This window comes from Solea senegalensis, linkage group LG20 (genome assembly GCF_019176455.1).
Source record: "Solea senegalensis isolate Sse05_10M linkage group LG20, IFAPA_SoseM_1, whole genome shotgun sequence".
NCBI lineage: Eukaryota > Metazoa > Chordata > Actinopteri > Pleuronectiformes > Soleidae > Solea > Solea senegalensis.
Genome location: NC_058039.1, coordinates 5,341,687 through 5,362,541, shown reverse-complemented (window position 1 = coordinate 5,362,541; position 20,855 = coordinate 5,341,687). Strand labels below are relative to the sequence as shown.

The 20,855-nt window shown below is 38.6% G+C and overlaps 1 protein-coding gene across 10 annotated transcripts in view; it reads left to right on the top strand.

Annotated features, from left to right (window-relative positions):
• Window positions 1–20,785, top strand: part of ptk2aa (protein tyrosine kinase 2aa) — a 53,630-nt gene extending 32,845 nt beyond the window's left edge. For 2 of the 10 annotated variants that reach the window (XM_044052284.1, XM_044052279.1), the window contains exons 13-36: window positions 72–102; window positions 1,011–1,075; window positions 3,021–3,038; window positions 5,714–5,770; window positions 6,655–6,675; window positions 8,070–8,167; window positions 8,708–8,792; window positions 8,914–9,014; window positions 9,341–9,456; window positions 9,734–9,834; window positions 10,190–10,279; window positions 10,425–10,629; window positions 10,985–11,096; window positions 11,202–11,276; window positions 12,068–12,166; window positions 12,695–12,799; window positions 15,331–15,393; window positions 16,176–16,215; window positions 16,815–16,918; window positions 17,367–17,375; window positions 18,082–18,237; window positions 18,372–18,452; window positions 18,594–18,679; window positions 19,059–20,785. In XM_044052284.1, the coding sequence (XP_043908219.1) occupies window positions 72–102; window positions 1,011–1,075; window positions 3,021–3,038; window positions 5,714–5,770; window positions 6,655–6,675; window positions 8,070–8,167; window positions 8,708–8,792; window positions 8,914–9,014; window positions 9,341–9,456; window positions 9,734–9,834; window positions 10,190–10,279; window positions 10,425–10,629; window positions 10,985–11,096; window positions 11,202–11,276; window positions 12,068–12,166; window positions 12,695–12,799; window positions 15,331–15,393; window positions 16,176–16,215; window positions 16,815–16,918; window positions 17,367–17,375; window positions 18,082–18,237; window positions 18,372–18,452; window positions 18,594–18,679; window positions 19,059–19,185 (2,045 nt within the window). In that variant the 3' untranslated portion in view covers window positions 19,186–20,785. The other 8 variants (XM_044052286.1, XM_044052281.1, XM_044052282.1 and 5 more) reach the window with 8 other exon arrangements.
• The last annotated feature ends 70 nt before the right edge of the window (window positions 20,786–20,855 follow it).

Here is a 20,855-nt window from a genome sequence, read left to right as displayed (position 1 = left end):
GTATATACATAATTAAGTCCTGTATATTTTCTTTTCTGCTGATCCTGATGATGAGTGTTTTTGTCCTCTAGAGGGAGAGAGAGCACTGCCGTCCATCCCAAAGTAAGTCCCATTCTTGTTATGGCTTTAGCAGAAAAATACTACAATAATACAGGCAATAAAACTGTGAAGAGTGTCTTCTTTTAAAGCAGCATTTCAACAAAGTTGTCACCTCTGACCTCTGTACAACATGTTGATTGTATGTTTATTGTGTGAGGTGGTTTTCCTTTTGGATTAGCACTTTTGTTGTACTGTTATATAGACAAGACTAAAATGAGTTCTTCTTAAGAAACAGAACCCTTTAGAGTTTTAATAATTTGACAAAGAAGAATATCAATTCAGGCTCGCTGGGTTATATTGACATATAATCACTTAAGTCTTCTACCAGCACCCATACACTGTCTCATGTGCAGCTTCAGTCTCAGCTTCAGTTGTTTGGATTCAAAAGCCTTTTGCTAGTTTTCAGTCAGCACAGCTTACATCTCTCTTTGTCTTTCTTTCTTTTTTCCTACTTCTTTGGGTCTGTCCCTGGTCAAATATGGAGATAAGTTCAGGAGCCAAATATTTTCCACTTAGGGTTTTTAAACAATCTCCTCCTCTTTCTCCCTTTGCTCTCTGCCTCTCCTTCTCTCTCGCTCTGCCTGTTGTGGTCTGTGATGTAAAGATAGAAGTAGAGCACCAGTGAGAGAGAGAGAGAGAGCAAGAGAGACCACGGCAAAGGCAGAGACATAACTGAAGTAGTATGGGATTAGATTACATCTGTTACATTACATAGTAACAGCAGTATTTACTTTTTCATTGTATAGCCCACTTATTTTACATTTTCCAAAGAAATCTGTTGGTGAAAACAGTTGATATGTTTTCATTTATCACTGGTATGTTTGTTTTGTGTTTCCTGAGGGTTAACCTCTGTGGCTGATGTGTGATTCTTGTCTTATTTACCATGTTCTGTGTTTTCCCCTCTCATCTAGACTGTCTAACAATGAGAAAAAGTTGGAAGCAGTCAGAAGTGGAGTAAGAGCGATCTCTGTCTCAGGTAATACTCAAAACATATTTGGGGTGGTATGAACATCGTCTGTCTTTAGATGCAACTGCTGTCTCTGTCTCTGTCTTCCAACATCTGTTTTTTTTCTTGCTCAGCCATTTTTTCATCTCATCTCTCATTGTTCTCTCCTCTGCTGGGACTGCCTCTCCCTTTCTCTCATCTCATCCCCTCTGTCCCTGCTTTCTTTTGTTTACTTCCTCCTCTTCCCCTCTGTCTTTTTTACCACCACCACCACCCTCTCCACACTCACTCTCATCCATTCACTGTGTTTTCTTCTTTCACGCTGTTGTCCTGTTTTCCCCACCCTCTTATTGGCTGAAGAACTCGTGACATCGACATCTCCTAAGCCAACCAAGGCACGACGTTTCCTCCTCCCCTTTGTCTTCTGTTCAGATTCGCAACCCCATGGTATCCTCAGCTCTTTTTGGAAAGTTAGTAGAGGAGCGTATCCACAAAATTGTGATGTGGACAAATAAAATGCAGGAAAACAACATTGGAAGCCACCTAAAAGTTGTTTGAATTATAGTCTCTGTACAGCAGCCATTTTGACACGTGGCACGTAGCAGAAAAAGCAAACATTTACACCTGTGATTTTCCTATTCTGACCTGTCAAAACGGCTGCTGTGCAAAGGGCCCATATCTCTGGCTTCTTTGATCACTTTTGAAACTTTAAAAAGGACTTTCTGGAATGTTCTATATTTATAATGTTTTTTTTTGGATAAATGGCAATCAAATAATTTTAAGGATGCTCTCTTCTACCTGTATTTGTACATGTTGCTGGAATGCTATAACTTACACTAAAGGAAAAACTTAATTTAACCACAATAACTGTTTCTGCATTGATGTGCATTCAAATGTTTGGGAAACAAATGACAAATACAGAAGAATGGAATCTTCTATAAACCTGTAGTTAATGTGTGTTTTTGATGCACGTTTTTGCAATTTAACTCAATATTTAGTTAAGATACTGATTCCTTCCTGTGAACTTTAACATACTGATGTGACTGATCCCCCTGTTCACTGTTCAATTTTTAAGGCAGATGACAAGGAAACTTTTGTCTTTTGGAAAAATAGTTTATGGCAAATTTATTCTACCAGATGTCAATTCATCACCTTACTGTGTGTCTTGCTCTACGACTGACATGTTAAGTGGTCAAAACGTGTCCTTGTGTCTCCATCTGTGGCTTTGGCAGCTGACACCAGTAGATCTCAGTACTGCTGGATCTGGACAGCAGCTGGTTTGTTTCAGAAACTTTGACAAACAATTCAAGATTTTCAGACTAAGGGCTCTAAATGTGACATGTGACACACAATAGAAATGTAAATGTTACCTTAAACAAACGAGAGTCAGTGGAGCTGTTCCTGCTTATGAAACCGTTTTAAAACAATACACCAAAGAAACTATTTTCTAATAATTATGTGATCAGATCATTTTGAATATTTTTTTTCCATCCACCCGTCTCTGGTTCCTGAAGTTTATCTACATCCTGGTCATATGAATTAATTATATCCCTAGAATCTATTGTTATGTATTACTGAGAAATACTGTTAGCAAATGAGCAAATAAGGCAAATTTCTTTGATACTTTTAATTCTTTGGTAAACACTGTTTTACATTTGTTTTAAAATCTTAAGTTAAACACTGCAGAGCCAATTGTATACTAAAAACGGATGCATATTGCTACTGATGTATTGATGTCATGTTCTTCTGCATTATTAGAGATCTAACTCCGATTTTTTCCTCTTGAGATATTTTGAATCTTAACTAACTGCTTGCTGACAATTTGGTTTTGCAATTTCTGAAGCTTTTCATCCTCTAACTTCTTTCTCTCTTCTCTGCCCTGCCCTGCTGTCTCTCACTCTCTCTCTTTTTCTTTCTTGCTCCTCCTCTCCTCCTCTGCTCTCTCGTTTCCTGCATGCTCTCCTGGACTCTGCAGAGGATCTTAGTGGTGATGGTAAAGTTACACTGTTGTTTTGTCACTCTGTCTATGTTGTTCCCTCTTTCTTGTGCTGCTCCATCAACTAACTGCACCCTCCTGGGACAGGGTAGCATGTGTGTCTGTGTGAGTGTGTGTGGGTTGATGTGTTTGTATGCATTCCTAGTCCTTTAACAATAGCCCTGTATGTATGTGTGGTTTATTATGTAATGCTGTGTTATTTGAATGATATAAAAATGATTATTTAAATCTGTTGTTCCTCATGTTTCAGTTACTGGAAACATGTTGAATGAATCACCGGCTGCTTTAATGTGCTTGATCTTTTAGTAGCTACAGTGGCTTACTACTGGAGTATTTTGTTTTTAAAATGTTTGTGTGTTTGTACCAATCTCTATTTGAGATCATTCAAGTGGATTACCACTAAATTTGAAATATGTCTTTGTTTCACCACAGAGTGAACACAAAAAAGCAGAAATTGTAAATTAAGCAATATATCTCTTTAAGGGAATTTCTCCAAACCCATTCTCTCTGTGCACACACACGCGTGCACACACACACACACAGAATCATGCACACGTGTACTCACATACGTTCATACACACACAGTGAAGTAGGGAGAGGTTTGCTGGATCTGAGTGTGGGTGCATTCCTGGCTATAATGGGCTAACTAGATCATACACACACACACACACACACACACAGACATACACACACTGGAAGCAGAAAGAGACCAAGAGTTAGACCAGTCAAACTTAGAAACCATCTACTCTCTGTAGAACAAAAACCACATGAGCCTGAAAATGAACCAACAACAATGGACTTCACAGTTTAAACTGTGAGAAATGGTAAAAATCTTTGTAAAATATTTCTTAATATATGGACGCACAATAGAGCTGCAAATTTAAAGGGGCAATAAAAAAGTCAGAAAATAACTCATATGGAAAGAGTAATAAAGCTGACTGGGGAAAAACACTATGGAAAGATTGAAACGATTTTCTGTTTTTTGTTTTATTAAATTAACAAAAGCAGATGAAAACCACATTTTGTAAAATGCTACGCTGTGCTCATGATCTGTCTTTCTAGTAATGCATATTTTAGTGGCAGCTTTCTTCACAAATCATGCCTGTTTTAATTCCTCTAATATACACTATTATACACACTGCAGCTGATTAAAACTGTAGTCATGTGTTTCTTTTGTGTTAACCGTGAAGTATGTGGTAAATAGAGTTACTTGAGAAAGCTGACACCTCTCTTGTGTCTGTCATCTTGATAATTACACCGCGACAACCAGTAGCCAGTTAGCTTAGCTTACCATAATCAGCAGCCAGTCAGTTAGCTTAAGGACTGGCAGCAGAGGCAGTCAGTCTGTCTGGTAGTGAGAATTTAGATCTTGAGCATCTTGAGCTTGAGAGAAAACCTTTAGGGATACTAATTAGCAGATGGCTAGAGCCAGTGTGGTCGTTCAGTGTTAAAGCTAAGCTACGCTAACTGCCTCTTGAATGTAGTTTCATCTTTACCACACCAATGGGAGAGTGGTATCCAATCCCACATCCTACTCTAAAGACAAACAACTGATAAAAGCAACAAACTAAGACCAGCCTCATTTAAGACGAATGGCTGTAACTGGCTTGGTTTTAGGAGAGATGGAAACCAGTTGAAGTGGGAGGAGAACTAGATTCTTGCTAAGTCTCAGCAAGAACGCATCAAAGTACTACTTTGTCAAACATACCGTAAATACAGATTTTATTTTCAGATTCATTATCATTGGCAATTTTCCAGTGTTTTTATTCCTCGGTAGAGCTTTCTCCTAGATTATTCTACATGGCAGGTTGTGTGGAAATATCTCGAGAAAATCATCAGCCATAATTTGGGGACGTGTTCCCACAGAGCCTGATAAATCCCCACTAGAGTGGCAAGGAAGGCAAGGCTCTTTAGGACAGCAGATGTTTGACTCTGGTTTCCAACAGCTGAGTCTGCACACTGATTTTATTTTAAACACCGCCATCTGGTTGGGATAGACTTGGTCCATCTCTCTCCGTCGTTTTCCTGCTGGCAGTTTTCTTGGCCTATCTGTCTGATCTGTGTGTACACTTGATCCTAAACGCTGCCATCTGCTTACTTGATGGCTACACACTCTATTTCTTTCTCTTCTCCCGTCAGTCTCTCCCTCTGTTTCCTTTTTCCTTTTTTTGTTTGGTCTTGTCTTCTTGTCCTATATTTTACTCCCCACTTGTCTCCCTTGAACTCTCTTCTGTCTTAGTTTCCATCCCCACTGCAGCTTCTCCCTGCACCCCAGCGGCTCTTGCACAGACAGATATGCACAACACATGCTCAGCTGACATTCTCTGCCAAGTGTGTGTGTGTGTGTGTGAGTGAGAGAGAGAGAGAGAGAGTGAGCGAGCGAAAGAGAGAGAGAGAGAGAGAGGGAGAGAGGAGCTACGTGGGTGTTGCTTTGCAGGAGTTGTCAAAACACAGTTTGTTTTAAGAGTTAGCGTCTTTGTGTTAAGGTTTTTGTGGAGTTCTATTTTTTGTTGGACCATTCAGGGAGCTTTTGTATCATAGTGGACGTACGGTAAATCGAACCACATGTGCACCTTTGTTTTGTTGTGTGTGTTTTTTGACCGGTATGTGTTTTCTTTTGGTTTTCATGTAGTTTTATTTGAAACCATGTGTGTGTTTGTGTCATGTTACAGAGACTGATGACTATGCAGAGATAGTCGATGAAGAGGACACGTACACCATGCCCTCCAGTGAGTAACTCATATTAACTAAAATTCTTCTTAAGAAACTCAGTTATTTTATTCTTCTGTTTCACTTATTTAATGTGTACATAAACTAACTGATATGCTGTTATTCTTCTGTAAAATGTATGCTCTCAAGCAAAGGTTAATTTGCTTCTGCTGTGTATGGTAATAAAATGAGTGTGGTGTGAATCTTTTACAAGAAACACGTAGAAAGAGCACATTTTTGGCTTCGTAGAGCGGCTTGCTGTCCTTTATAAACAGTTGAGGTCACAGAGGCTACAACTCATACTCAAACATATGGTTCATGGAGAAACATTACATCTGTCAAATTCATTCACATGTTAGTCAAAGTCCTGAGTGTGCTGTTGAGTTTGGCTGTGGCACTGTGAGTAACAGAGGTTTTAGCCTCTGTTACTCACATACATTACTCAAATACATTACTCAAATACATTACAATTAGATGTTTACTTCTAATTATCAGTAGACAATTCTGTCCATAGTCCTTTTCTATCTCAACCTGTCTTGCTTTATTTATCAAGCAAATAGCTTTTTTTGTTCCCTCAGCAGCAGACTTCCTCTCAGCAGATGTCTGACATACAGTATTTCCCTGCTCTGTGACTGAGTTGGTTCTGTCTGCTCTGTGTAAAAAATAAGCTGCATAACAGTAGTAGCTTTTACTTCTGTCATTGTGTGTCAGTGTCATTAAGGTTTACGTTAGTAACTAACTATTAACTAAACATTTTAAAGCATTACGTAGGTCTGTTGTCTTCATCCGTATATACGTGTGTGTGTGTGTTTTCTCTGAGCTATTTTCAATCTTAAAGCTGCTGTCTGGCTCTGCGCCCTCTCTTCATCTCTCTTTCTTCCTCTTTCTCCCATCGCCAACACAGTGAGCTATGGACTAGTTGAAGGTAAAATTGCTTGTCTGTGTCTGATTCTGTCCAACAACGAGCCTTGATATTTTTAAATTATGAATGTTTTTGAATGTTTTTCTTTGCCGGTTAGGTCTAAATTATAGGAACAAAGTTGCTTTAAATTATTTTGTTAATTTAATCTGAGCAGTACTTGTATGAGTAACTGTATTATTAGTTTTTTTTTGGGTTGGGAACCAGTAAAAGTTTTTTCTGTGACTGAGTGCCTGGCAAAGAAAAAATACAAAGACTCAAGGAATCTAATATCCAGTTTGTTGTTGACTTGTGGTCGTTGGTGTTTTGGGAGTCTGCAGTCCGCCTGGCTCTGGTGTTGGAAATAAAATGGAGAGCCAGTCTATAAACAATGCAAAATGTGGATTATTTGCATTGTATATTGGCTTAGTTCTCATTTTTATCATCATGTCTGTATTTTGATTGAGTGTTACGGACATGTGTTTCCTTTTTCTTAAGTTCATTGTGGGTTATTGTAATTTCAAGCAGTATTTATTTCCTAGTGAGTAAGTTTGCTGTATGGATTGATTATAATTAATCTCTACAAAAAGGAATGTGCTTGAGCAATGTTGCATTTGTTATGTGTTGTTTGAGTCAAAGAGAGTGATTTTATTTAGTCCAACAGATAAGTAAACATTTACAGTACAAGTTCATGATGGTCAGTGTCTTACATAAACTTCTTGAAGTCCTCCGTAGAAATATTTATTGGGCTACTCAACAAGACGGGAATATTTACAACACATGAAGTGTGTGGATGTCAGTTGTGAAAACTGTTAATTTAAATTATTTTTGACATACTCTAAACTGTGTATGAAAGGTTTTCTGCCAAGCGCAGACCAAAGTGAACACACTCCAGTGCATCTGTTTACTTACAATTGGGCCTTAAAAGTCTGCAACCACTCTCAGACTTTTGGAGTCCACTGTTAGTCTGTTCCATATTTCTCTGAAAAGGATCCAAGCCCAGCCAGGCTGCTCTCTCTGTTTCACAAATGGGCTCTCATTGTTTACATGTATAGAGCACTACATGTTATTATTACCTCAATTAATTATCGCAGTAATAACGTGGAAGAAGTGGTTGTTTTCTTGTGGCCCTTCATCATAATGGGCCTCTTATGTGCATGTGAACAAAGTGTTTATGAATTCATTGTCTATGTAGTGGCATATCTGTATGTTGATGTGTTGTTGTGTGTGTAGAGTTAGAATGTAGATGTTCTAGGATTAGGAATTTACTCTCATATTTTGGGATTTACCAAAAAAGACGGAAATGAATAATGATGACACCATTCACTTTGTCTTCTTCTGGGAGATGTATGTCAAATGTTAACGTATGTCACTCTTTTCACTTTCTTACTCTTTCTTCTTTTCCTCTTTCCCTCTTTTAGCTCGGGACTATGAGATCCAGAGAGACAGGATAGAGTTGGGCCGCTGCATTGGAGAGGGTCAGTTTGGAGATGTGCACCAAGGAGTCTATAACAGCCCGGTATGTAGACATGAAACAAACATTACATGGAAGGAGGGAGGGACACATGTCAAATTACCAACTGTGTATGTAAATACATGTGCTACATTAAGGCTGTGAAAGCCCACATTGCTGTTGACTGAAATTAATTCATCACTTATAAATTCCTGTTTTCAAATTTGAAGCTTTTTTTTTTTAAATTTATTATTCATATATATCAGTTGCACATCTGGATTTTTCCTCTATGGCTCTTCTATTGGTTTCTAAAATAGTTTTCTGTAGTAAAATTTGTTCCATGTTCCTGTTCCATCTGACCTCAGCCTTCAAGGACAGAGGATGTCTATATGTATACTGTTAGTAAAGTCAACTGAGGCAAACTAATTAGTACATTTACACTATATAAATTAAATTGATTTGATTTATTGCACAAAAAATGCATATTTTGTGAATTAGAAGAATTTACTGCAAATATTGTATGTTTATTGGAACGTATTGTATATGTAGCAATATTATAAGTATATTATTCTTAATCTGCTAACTTAAGTATTGTGTGTTGTTCAGGACAAACCAGCTCTACCTGTCGCCATTAAGACCTGTAAGAACTGTACCTCAGACAGTGTCAGAGAAAAGTTCCTTCAAGAAGCATGTAAGACCATTTAGTTTTCCATTGTGTGTCTCTAAGTGTGTATCGTCTTGAGTCATCTGAAAACTGTGAGTCAGTTCATGTCTTCTGGAGTTCACTGTGTGTCTTTTTGTTTTCCCTGTAGTGACGATGCGTCAGTTTGACCATCCTCACATTGTTAAGCTTATCGGGGTGATAACAGAGAACCCGGTGTGGATCATCATGGAGCTCTGTACTCTCGGAGAGGTACGATTCATGCTCCTTGTGCCCTTTGTGTGTATGGTAATGTGTTTCACATCTGCTCTGTTAAAAAGGAAGCTGCAACAAAGACCAGAAATATTCTTGACCCGCTGTCAAGAATATTTCCATTTCATTTGAATACAGTGCTTCAAAGGATTGATATAGTATCCCACCATGAGTTCTCCCACATTTAAGTGTATTGATATTTTCTTACACCCTAAGTTAATATGCTCTAATTGTAAATATGTGGGAACACATGTTGACATAATATGTGTACTGTCCACTCTCAATAATAATAAGTGTTGTCCATCGGTCTCTTTCTCCATCTGCAGTTGCGTTCATTCCTTCAGGTGAGGAAGTACAATCTGGACCTGGCCACTCTCATTCTGTTTGCCTACCAGCTCAGTACAGCACTGGCCTATCTGGAGAGCAAACGCTTTGTTCACAGGTAACCATATACATACAAAAGTGTAGAAAGATCCTGAGTGAGGAATAACTTTGGGTTTAGATTTTGTTTTCATTCTATTTACTTCCAAAGATGGTTAACACCAATCCACCAGATCAAATATGTTAATACTCTGTATGATTTTTCTTTTCTTTGACATCTTTTTCAAACACAGTGATCAACAGTGTGCTTCTCTTTTGCTTTCATAGATATTTAGCATCAAATTAATGACACGTAACAATGATTCAGGTCTAACCACAGTACTTTTTTCCCCTCATAGGGACATCGCAGCCCGTAATGTGTTGGTCTCATCAGTGGACTGTGTGATGCTCGGAGACTTTGGTCTGTCACGATACATGGAGGACAGCTCTTACTACAAAGGTAGTGAAACACCACCTATGACCTCATACAGTGCTCAGCTTTGCCATTACTCAGAACACCCATTTATTATTATCTTAATGTATTCAGTACAGTTTTTAATGTGCAGCTCATGCTAACAGAATATTTTGCTTGTGCTGTACCATCACCTGCTGGTGACTCAAGGCTACTACAGTTTTCTGAAAGCAATGGCCTACCTTAGATTTGATTTAAGCACCTATTACATTGTAATTGGTGGACACAATATTGACGGATTATGTCACACACATGTATTGTCACTATAATAACTAGTTAATGGATGATGCTGAATCTAAAAGACATTGAGATTGGTGGTCATATGCGTCCGTCTTTGTTTCAGCTTCTAAAGGTAAACTTCCTATCAAGTGGATGGCACCTGAATCTATCAACTTCAGGAGGTTCACTTCAGCCAGTGATGTCTGGATGTTTGGTAAAATAATTTATTTATTAACTATGGATTATATTGGAATAAAAACTAATTCAAATTGGTGGTGAAATTCATGTAGGATTCTTCAAACCTGACACTCTTGACGCTTGTGACAATCGCCATGCTATTTGTTTCTGTGTCTCTGCAGGTGTTTGCATGTGGGAGATCTTGATGTACGGCATCAAGCCCTTCCAGGGAGTCAAGAACAATGATGTGATTGGCAGGATAGAGAACGGTGAGCGACTGGCCATGCCTCCTCAGTGCCCACCCACACTCTACAGTTTAATGACCAAATGCTGGTCATATGACCCGAGCAAGAGGCCACGATTCACTGAACTCAAAACACAGCTCAGGTAAGAATCGCACATGCTTGCTTGCACATGTAAGCAAGTAGTACTAAATATTTATTTATCGTATGCACTGTATCTGTTGTGAATTTACTCCCCTGCATGTCACATCTTGTTACATTCAATGGTGGCATGTGTTCGCATATTTTCTTAATTGTTAGTTGATCATATATTTTATAGGGCTGTCAAACAATGTTTTTTTCCTAGTTGTAATTAATTGCAAAACTTGTGAATGTGGTTTTTAATGGCGTTTAATGCAGTTTTACAAAAAACAGGAAATTGTGAAAGATGGAGAATGATGAGTCCTCCCTTTTAATTGGAAATAAAGTATATTGTGGGTGCTTGTGGTTTATTTGTTTAGCACCATACTGGAGGAAGAGAAACTGCAACAAGAGGAGAGACTTCGAATGGAGATGAGGAGACAAGTCACTGTGTCCTGGGACTCTGGAGGGTCTGACGAAGCACCGCCTAAAGTATGACTAACTTGTTGTTTTCACATCCTTGTCATTTATCTTTATTTCAGTTAGTATTTTTTTGGAATGAGTAGAAAACATAAACTGTTATCTTTGTGTTTGCAGCCCAGTAGACCAGGTTACCCCAGTCCTCGCTCTAGTGAAGGCTTCTTCTCCAGCCCCCAGCACAACCACTTTCAGGTAAAAAAACAACACAAACATTTATACATGGAAAAATTGTACAGTATACTCAGTATACTACAATCTATGTGCAATGTACATTATTCCAATTAGGTCACATAACAGTATTGGTCATTTTAAAATATCAGGAGCAGTTTGGAGATTAATTAAGTTTGTCAAAATGTACGTACTCTTTGTTCTTTATCTGGCAGAAGAATATATATCCTGTTAGAACCTGAACACTCTCTGAGCAAGCTCCTTAAACTCTAGTAAAAAGGTCCAGAAAATAATGAAAAAGATATTTCCTCGTCGTTTGACTTTGAACTGTCAATTTAATCTTAGTGTCCTGGAATTTCCAGATCGAAACACTGTCATCACAGTAATCACAGTAAAGTCAGAGTCGAGTCGAGTCTGGAAGACACAGAGCGTGTGCTGCACACGTCTAAGACACAGAGAGACATTCAGTGCAGCCACTCGTCTCCTCATAAAACAAGCAGACAGCAGGCATTTCCTGTAGTGCAACACGCACCCACACAGACATAAATGCTCTTCTTCAGCTTTTATAGTAATAAGCTTCTCTTTCTCTTGCTCCTGTTTCCTTATATGTATAATATTAACTGCTGTGTAACTTAAACTTGATCAAATAGACACATTGTAATTACACAATAAATCCTAAACCTTTTATAAAACAAGGAGATATGTAATACAGCCAGGTTTTGCAAAAAAACCTGCAGTCTTTGCACTTCTTTTTGCAGTTCTTTCAATGTCTGTTTCTTTATTTTTCTCTTTCATCTCTCTCTGTCCACCACCAGCCATCAGCCCATGGTGGAGTAGGAGGCAACTACCCTCCTGCAGAGTCCTGGAATCAACTCAGACCTGAACACACTGCACTGTGGAGCCCTAACATGGAGGTACACTTTCACACACACACACACACACACACACACACGCACTCACACAGATTAGATTGCAGATTGTAAATCATGTCATTTCTATCTGTCCTGGCTTTTCTAAAAAGAAAGGCAGAGTAAGATGGTGGCCTAACCTTAAGATAATTATAAAAGGCTTATTATAAGGCTAGGAAAACCAAACTATTTTTATTTTAAATTTTATTTTTATTTTTATAATTTTTTTAAAACTTTTATTAATTTCATAAACCACTATGTAATTAACTTTTTATTTTTTTTCAACATAGCAGGTTAGTTTATATTAGTGAGCTGCTGGCAAGTTATTTTTTTCAAGCAGACCACACAGACGTTATTTGAAAAAAAAAAGGTTATTTGAACCCTGAAATTGTTTCATTAGCTCATGTTTTTAAGTTCACTTCTTGATCAGTCATTTACCTGGAAATAAAGATTGATGTGCTTCCTCATATTGCTGCCATAAACATGTCTATCCAGCATTTCAACAAAAATCTTAATCTGCCGTGTTTTCTTCAGGAAAGTGGGTGTGTTGGCCATGCACTGATGGAGGAGAGGCTGATGATGCAGCAGCAGCAGATGGAGGATGACCAGCGGTGGCTGGAGCAGGAGGAAAGCTTCATGGTAACACTCCCGCACACATGAATATCACATAAATGAATAATACAATAACAAAAAGCCATGGATGTTGTGTCGTAAATTGTAGTTGTCATGACTGATACCATATTTCATTAAAAACAACATGTCTGATGTAGAACATTGATTTCATTTGCAATTTTTCCACACAGTGAAGCATTTCTGCGTGTGTCATTGTTGCCAGATGAGCAGAAAAATAACTTTTTCAGATTTTTGAACTGGTTCAGTCCTGTTTGATTTATCCCATCAGACACTGAACTATCCAAAAAAAAGGGGAGCCAAATCCCTGCCTCAGGAAAACCAAGTCTGTTTTTCTTCTTTCTTCAGATCAGGTTGTTTGTTTCTCTTCATTTGATGGATTGTTTTAATTTTTGAGGCCTGGGTCAGGAGTGCTGAAACGAAGCTTAAGACTATGATGCTCACTCTCTGTATCTATCATCATATAGTATTTAGTTTCATCTTCATTCTTCACTTATATGTCCGATGCCTGTCAGTTTGCTATGTTTGGAAGGCACATGTATCGCTTTTCAGAGCATTTCTAATTCAATTTGAATGCAAAATGGCTGCAATTGCTCAGAGGCCAAATCACCACCAGCTTCAGGATTAATATATTCCTACTAAACTGGACTCATGAGGGGAAACATCCCTCAGAGGAGTATGGAATATCACATTACTTCATGACCTCTTCCTTTAATTGAAAGCCTCATTATCAGCCACATCTAAAAGGGACTAATACGACCCGCGGGTTTCTTTCCATTTCCCTGGATGTACCAACATTTTAAGACCACAAGTCCATTTCTTACAAACGAGAAGGTCAGTGTGGTGAATTCAAAGTCTTTAATCTGATAATAGCATGGATCCAATAACTGGAATTAGAGCCATAGACAGAAATAAATATCCCTGGCACTCAGCTGATGTAACCATAAAGACAAATGTGCAGTGTGGATTTTGAAGTCAAAGGAGCAAAAATGAACATGGGCCACTGTGACAACAATAACCCTCCTAATTACAAAAATATCATGCATAATATGAAGTACTTTGACAACAAACATGACCAAGCATTGGTGGGGAAGGTGTTTTATCATTGGGTTATAATGCTAGATAATTGTTTCTCCACTTTCCCCCTTGAGATCTGATCTCAGTCCATCTCACTTGTCACTTGTGCTGGACCAAAAAAAAGATTTCAAAATATGGCCGTCAGCTGTGAAGGCCAGTTCTTTTCACTTGCTTTTCAAAGAGGGTGTGTTTTTGATGACATGAATGTTGCTCGCTGTAACCCAGCTCTGACCGTGGTTCAAATATATACTATTACCCATGTAGTTGTGTGGATGGACAACAAAACAACTGAATTTACACTTCAGTGTGGTCACAACAACATCACTCACTACCTCTGGATGTGGTTTAGCCAAATCCATATTTCTCCCTAAAAATATTTCAGTAAGGGAAGATATGAGTAGGACTTTATGATGGATGAAATTAAATCGAGCTTTAATCATTTGCAATATTATTTGGCACAATTTCTACCAGTGAAATATGAAAGTAAACTTTGTGATAAATGAAAGAAGTCCCAGCAGGAGGAGAAAAGAGAAAAGAGCAAATAGAAGAGACAAAAAATATGGCCTGAAAAGAAAGAGGAATTACAAGAGTTGAGGACAGAAGGAGGGAGAAAGGAAGTGGGATTGGCAGGAGTGATGGAGAGGGAGGAACAAGTGAGGAGTCAACCATCAGAAAGAGGGAGATGCATTGAGATGGAAAGAGTGGGAGGGAGAGACGGAGGAGTGAGTGAGGCAGTTCATTGGATCTTTCCTTTCCAGTATTTTGTCTCTGTGGCTTAGTGGAGCTTTTCCTCCTCTGGAAAAACTTTCCCTCTTTCTCCCTCTGTCTCTTCCCCTCCATTTGTTTCTCCTTCTCTGTTCTTTTCGCTCTGTCTTTGCACACAGTCTTCTACGCCCTCACATCCATGGCTGTGCTCATTTCTCTTTCTTTCTGATTTTTCAGTCTCTTTCCCTCCTTCACTTGCATCTCGCTCTCTCTCTCTTTCCTCCTCTCACACTTTCCATCTTTATTTGCACCCTTCTTTCGATGGCCTCCACTCTCTGCGTTCCTCCTCCCATTTTCTTCAGGCACTATTCTCCCAGGATGCATCTCTTCAAGGCTTGCTTCACAAAAACGGTACTGAAACAGAGATAAAGAGGGGCGAGGAAAGAGCAGGAGAAGTTGTGTGTGACAGGTTTAAAATGTTGTTGCTCTGTGGAGGAGTGTGAACAGACTGCAGATGTGATCTTGGTGATTTTGTTAAATTATGATGTTTACTTGCAAAGTGGAAAGAAACTAACCATTCATTTGTACTATTTCTTAGGTTTTTTCATTACACTATGGAGACTTATTTGAATTTAAAGCTGGTCATTTATTTACCTGTGTGTAGAACAACCTGGAGAAATGTGCTTGCAGTTTCACAGTAATATAAATTGATTGCACCTTTTTTCACATAAATTGTGTGTGTCTATCTCTTCTTGTAGAAGACAGAGTCTAGAAACAGCAGAGGAAGCATTGACAGAGAGGATGGCACACTACAAGCACCGGTCAGTGTTTTGTTTTAGTATAAACGTTTAAACTCTGAGCCTTTACATGGAAAAAATGAATGACTGTGTTAGTCTGACTAAAACCACATTTTTGAAAATACATGTTGACATGTTAGTCTTACTATGTACTAAATGCAATTTCTCAAATTTGGACTAATAAACCCAGATTATGCAGTTGGGAGTGGAGTTACTACTGCAGTATGACGCTATGCACATGGGCCACAGTTCCCACCCCCTGCTAAAACCTGGAAATAATAAGACAACTGCAACAAAAACAGGACAGAATTCAGGGCGGGACATTTTCTGGACTGACAAGGAGACTTTAAGCAGTGGAGGTGGACACACTTAATTTAATAAATCAATTCCTCACTAGCGTTTGTTTACTGGGACAGTAGTACAATTGAACGACTGTATGGAAACTTACTGACTGAAAGTAGATTCATATTTGGCTTTTCTATCAAAGAGAGAATGTTAGGTAAAGCAGAGGTGAAGTGCACGTTAAAAAAGGAGGTTAAAAACAAGGAATAAGGAAGACCAAGATGGTAGAAGTGTGCCAGGAAGGGCACTGCCCACACACTGACCACATGACCACAGTGGACTCATGGGAAATTCTAAGCCAGACACTCATCTCACTGCAAACCAAGATGTTACTGTATTATACTAAAGGAGCGTTCACAGTTTTTACCTTTATCAGCTTTCCACACTTACATCTGTGCAACATTAATCCTTCTTTTGACAAAACATGACAGAAGTTTGTAACATGCTGTTCTGTTTTTGCACAGAGTGGAAGCCAACACATCTACCAGCCTGTAGGGAAACCAGGTGAGAGAACTAATATGTATTTAGACTTTCTCTGTTGCAGAAAGTATGGAATAAATACTCTTTATTGTTTCTATACCTCAGTAAAAGCTGTAGTAGAAATAGATGTTAGACTTGTCTTAGCCAAACATGTAAAGATCATTCTTGAATACAACACACCTTTATTTTTAACACCATCAAATGTAAACATATACATGATTGAGAACAGTAATTATAATATAACAGAGATAAAAATAACATAAAATAAATGATAAAAAACAATGACACAGCAAAGGGTGTTGAGACATAGGTTCAGGTAAGACCAGTTTTATTAATGTAATACACTATAGTAGTCTTATTAAAATTAGTTCATATACAGTGTGATTTTTTTAAAATCCATCCATCTATAATATAATCCGATATAGAGTAATAAATTGATAACATTTTATTTATTAAATTTTACCAACAATGACTGTGTAGCAGTATTATAACATTATATTACAAGTTTTGTAGTGTTGTTAAATGAAGTAAATTGAGCACATAATACTGGATTAAATACCTATTATCATCCTGTTAAGCATGCTAACCTACTTCATACTAATGATAGCATACTTATATTCCAGAACATGTAGCTCCTCCTAAGAAGCCACCCCGTCCCGGAGCTCCTGGTCACCTGGGCAACCTGGCCAGTCTCTGCCCTGTGGACAGCTACAATGAGGGGGTCAAGGTATATATATGCAAACATACATACTGTACACAGAAGCTCAAATCTGCACTGTTTTCATCATGGAAGTTATGAATTAAATGAATCTTCATACTAGGTTTGAGTTCCCCCACTGTGCGGTGTCATCCTTTATTTAATTATTTGGTGTCACGCTGATGGGTTGCATGCGGACTCATGTTATACCTTGCCTGTGGTTTTGCTTTGGTCTAATATGCTGTCCCCCCTTCTCTCCCATTCACCTCTTCTCCCCCTCCCTGTTAACATCCATCCATCCTGCTTAAACAAACATCTTCTCATTCCATATCCTCCTTTTTATGTCTTTGTTTTTACTCTGCATCCATGTAACCATCTGTCCAAAACTTTCCCTTCCTTTGATCACTCCCAATCCACCTCACCATCTTCCTTCTTCTCCGTCAACCCCCACCTACCTGCTCCCACCCTCTCCCCATAGCCCTGGAGGGTAAGCTGATCTGTGTGTGTCTGATATCATGATAGAGTTAGATTCTTCGTAGTTTTGGTCACTTTGCAGAGAAGCCACATTTATTTTTCTCCACCACAAACAGCAAAAGTGTTTTATTTATTGGCATATAAAAGTTAAAATTAGATTAAATGACATAAAAAATAGTCAGTTGGTCACTAGTAACATTTGAGTCATAGCAACAATCTTTTCAAAACACATTTTGTAATGTGCAGGAATATTTGTGGTGAAGAAAATAAAACAGATTAGTGGAGGCAGAGTAGACTGTTTTCATACAGTGTGTGTGTTCACCATTATTAGAAGGAAGTTACTTCCTGTCATTAACGAGTTATTAGTCATTCAATTTGCATTAACAACATGTCTGTCTCAGTAGAGAATTCAAAGTTTGTAGTATATGTAGTTAGAAATGCACGTTTTCTCGGTATATATGTGTGTGTGTGAGAGATAGAGAGAGGGAGAGAGAGAGAGAAACACAAGACAAAAGCTCCCTCTCTGCCCTTTTCTGTAGTATTGACTGCCTCCTAGTGTTGTGTCTATGTAATTTCACCCTCCATATTAACACAGAAATTCCATTTTGGCCTTGTTTAAAGATTCCACTCGGCCTTAACATGAGTTAAAAATGAAATAATGTTGATTTGTAAGATTTATCAAATGAAATAAACGGTTGAATCCCTCTCCCCTGGTGCAGCTACAGCCTCAGGAGATCAGTCCACCCCCCACTGCCAACTTGGATCGCTCCAACGATAAAGTATATGAGAATGTGACAGGGCTGGTGAAAGCTGTGATCGAGATGTCTAACAGGATTCAGCCTGCAGCCCCAGAGGAGTATGTCCCCATGGTCAAGGTAGGAGTCATGAATCTCTGAAATGAAAACAACCACAGAAGCACTGCTTCCTGATGTTATTTTTTTTTGAGAGACACAAACTGTGCATTTAAGTGCTTTAAATCACCTTGTGTGTGTGTGTGTGTCTGTGGCAGGAGGTAGGTCTGGCTCTGAGGACTCTGCTAGCTACAGTTGACGAGACGATTCCTGTGCTGCCAGCTAGCACACACAGAGAGGTAAATACAAACACAGAAGTCTTCAGTTAGTTTCTAAACATTGTTATAAAGACATACATTTGTCAGACATAGTTCTTCCTAATCACTTAAGACCTTAGAAACAATTTAATCTTCTGTTGTCTTCTGTTTCTATTATCACAGATTGAAATGGCCCAGAAATTATTGAATTCAGATCTGGCAGAGCTGATAGCAAAGATGAAACTGGCCCAACAGTACGTCATGACGAGGTGGGGACACACACACATACACACACACACACACACACACACACACACACACAGTTGCCCTTCTTAGGACAGCCTGAACAAAGCATTATCCCTAAACTTTTCCATAACTAGTTAATGCCTAACCTTAACCTAACCACAATTCAAATCTTTGCCCTAAACTGAATACGTTCCTCAGAAATTAAGTTCTGCCTCATTAGGACCAGGTTTTGGTCTCTATGAGGACTACTAGTCCTGACAAGGTCAGTGTTTATGCCAGAAAATGTTCTAAAGAGGTAACAAATACAAGTACAAACACACACTACATGCTGGTTTATGTGCCAAAGATACTCTTTGTTGTCTTGTCCCAGTAAACATCTCTTCTCATTTTCTTTGCGTACAGTTTGCAAAAGGACTACAAGAAACAGATGCTCATGGCAGCTCACGCCCTTGCCGTCGACGCCAAGAACCTGCTGGATGTCATTGACCAATCGCGGCTCAAGATGATCACCCAGACCCGCCCACATTAGCCCAGGACCCATTTGCGCCCGGGTGGCTGCAGGGTCAAGAGGTCATGTTGCTGTGGAGTGCAGTGGAAGAGAACATTAACATGGATATTGATGATGGATGGATTAAAATTGACTGATGGACAGCTGACATGACTGACACAAACAATCAGATCTCTCTTCTTCCACCTCAAAAACAGTGATCACAAGTTTTGAGTTCACAGTCATGAGTTGGTTCCATTATTGTGTTGTTTTTGTACTTTTGTTGCATTATTTTTAATTTTATATCCAGAGAAACAATCTTCCCTCCCTTCACGTATCCTGAAAAATCCTCCACGTTTTTAATAATCAATGAAGAGAATGAGGTTTCAGAGACTCGCTGTGCAGGATTGTACAGACATTTGTGGTGAACTGACACAGCATCACACACAAAACACAAGACTCTCCGCAATAGGCAAGATTCAACAACTGGAACTGAAGAACCAGACAGCAGAGGATAATGAAGATGATTTCATAATGTTGTTGTTTAAACATGCTTTTATATCAGTATTAATTATTATTATTGTTGCTAGTTTAAGCCTTGACTCTTTCTAAAGCAGTTTCTCAGTCTTCCTCTTGACACTTGTATGAGCACACACATTTACAGCACAGCTGCTCAGAAATGTCTTGATTTCAACTTCTTTCCCCTCCCCCCATCTTCTTCCCCGTGTCTCTCTATCTCAGGCATCAAGACATAAAAATGAAATATGAAAGGTGTCTTCTTATGAATCAAAACTGCCATGGGCCACTTTTTAAGTTAACAAACATAGTAAATATACAAAGAATCTATATTTTTAACACACTTCTAAGACATGAGTTTCAAGTGAATAATGGAGGTGGATGAAAGGGGGAGAATGAGGGGATGGAGGAGTGGGGGAGGTGGACGGAGGGTAATTTTTTTCTGCTTTCATGGAGGTGCCCACTAAACTGTACTTTAGGTCACCCAGTGCCAAATGAATAGACTACAAAAAGGAACATTTCACTCAAAATGCAGATTATGTAGAATTCAAGAAGCCATTCTTTAGAGCCATCGACATATTGTTGTATCAATCATATTCATTCAATGTGTAACTGACACCTCTTTCAGATTGGTCAGTCCTGTTCATTTTCAATTTATCTATGAAAAAACGTTGATCTTAAATCTGCTTGTATTTAGATCTGTTGATCTTTATTATGGTGTAACTGGCTGCACTGAATGTGAATTGGTCCATAAGTCTGCCTTTTTTTTGTAGCAAATTTCTCTTAAAGCCAAAAAAAACCCATTTGTTAAATTATGGGCTGCATGCTGAAATGGGACACAGGTCTTGTTCACATGGTTTATGATTCACAATGTGTCCAAAATTATTTGTATTATTTGTTGTTTCTCTCTTCCCTCAGTCTTCCCGTCTTCCTCCTCTTCTGGAGTTATTTATACCTTTTTATTCCCTCTCTTCTTTTGTCATTTCTTTCAGCTCTGCCTTCCTCTCCTCCCTCGTTTCGCTCCCTCCATTCCTCTGTTCCCTTTCCTCCATGGTGAGCAGTATTCTCAGGAAGGAGCCACATGTACAGTTGCTAAACTAAGCAAATAAAACACTGTTATCATGCATGACTCTGTCTGGCTTTAATACCTTTTGTAAAAATGAAAAAATAAACGTGCAGATCTTCAGTCATAGTAC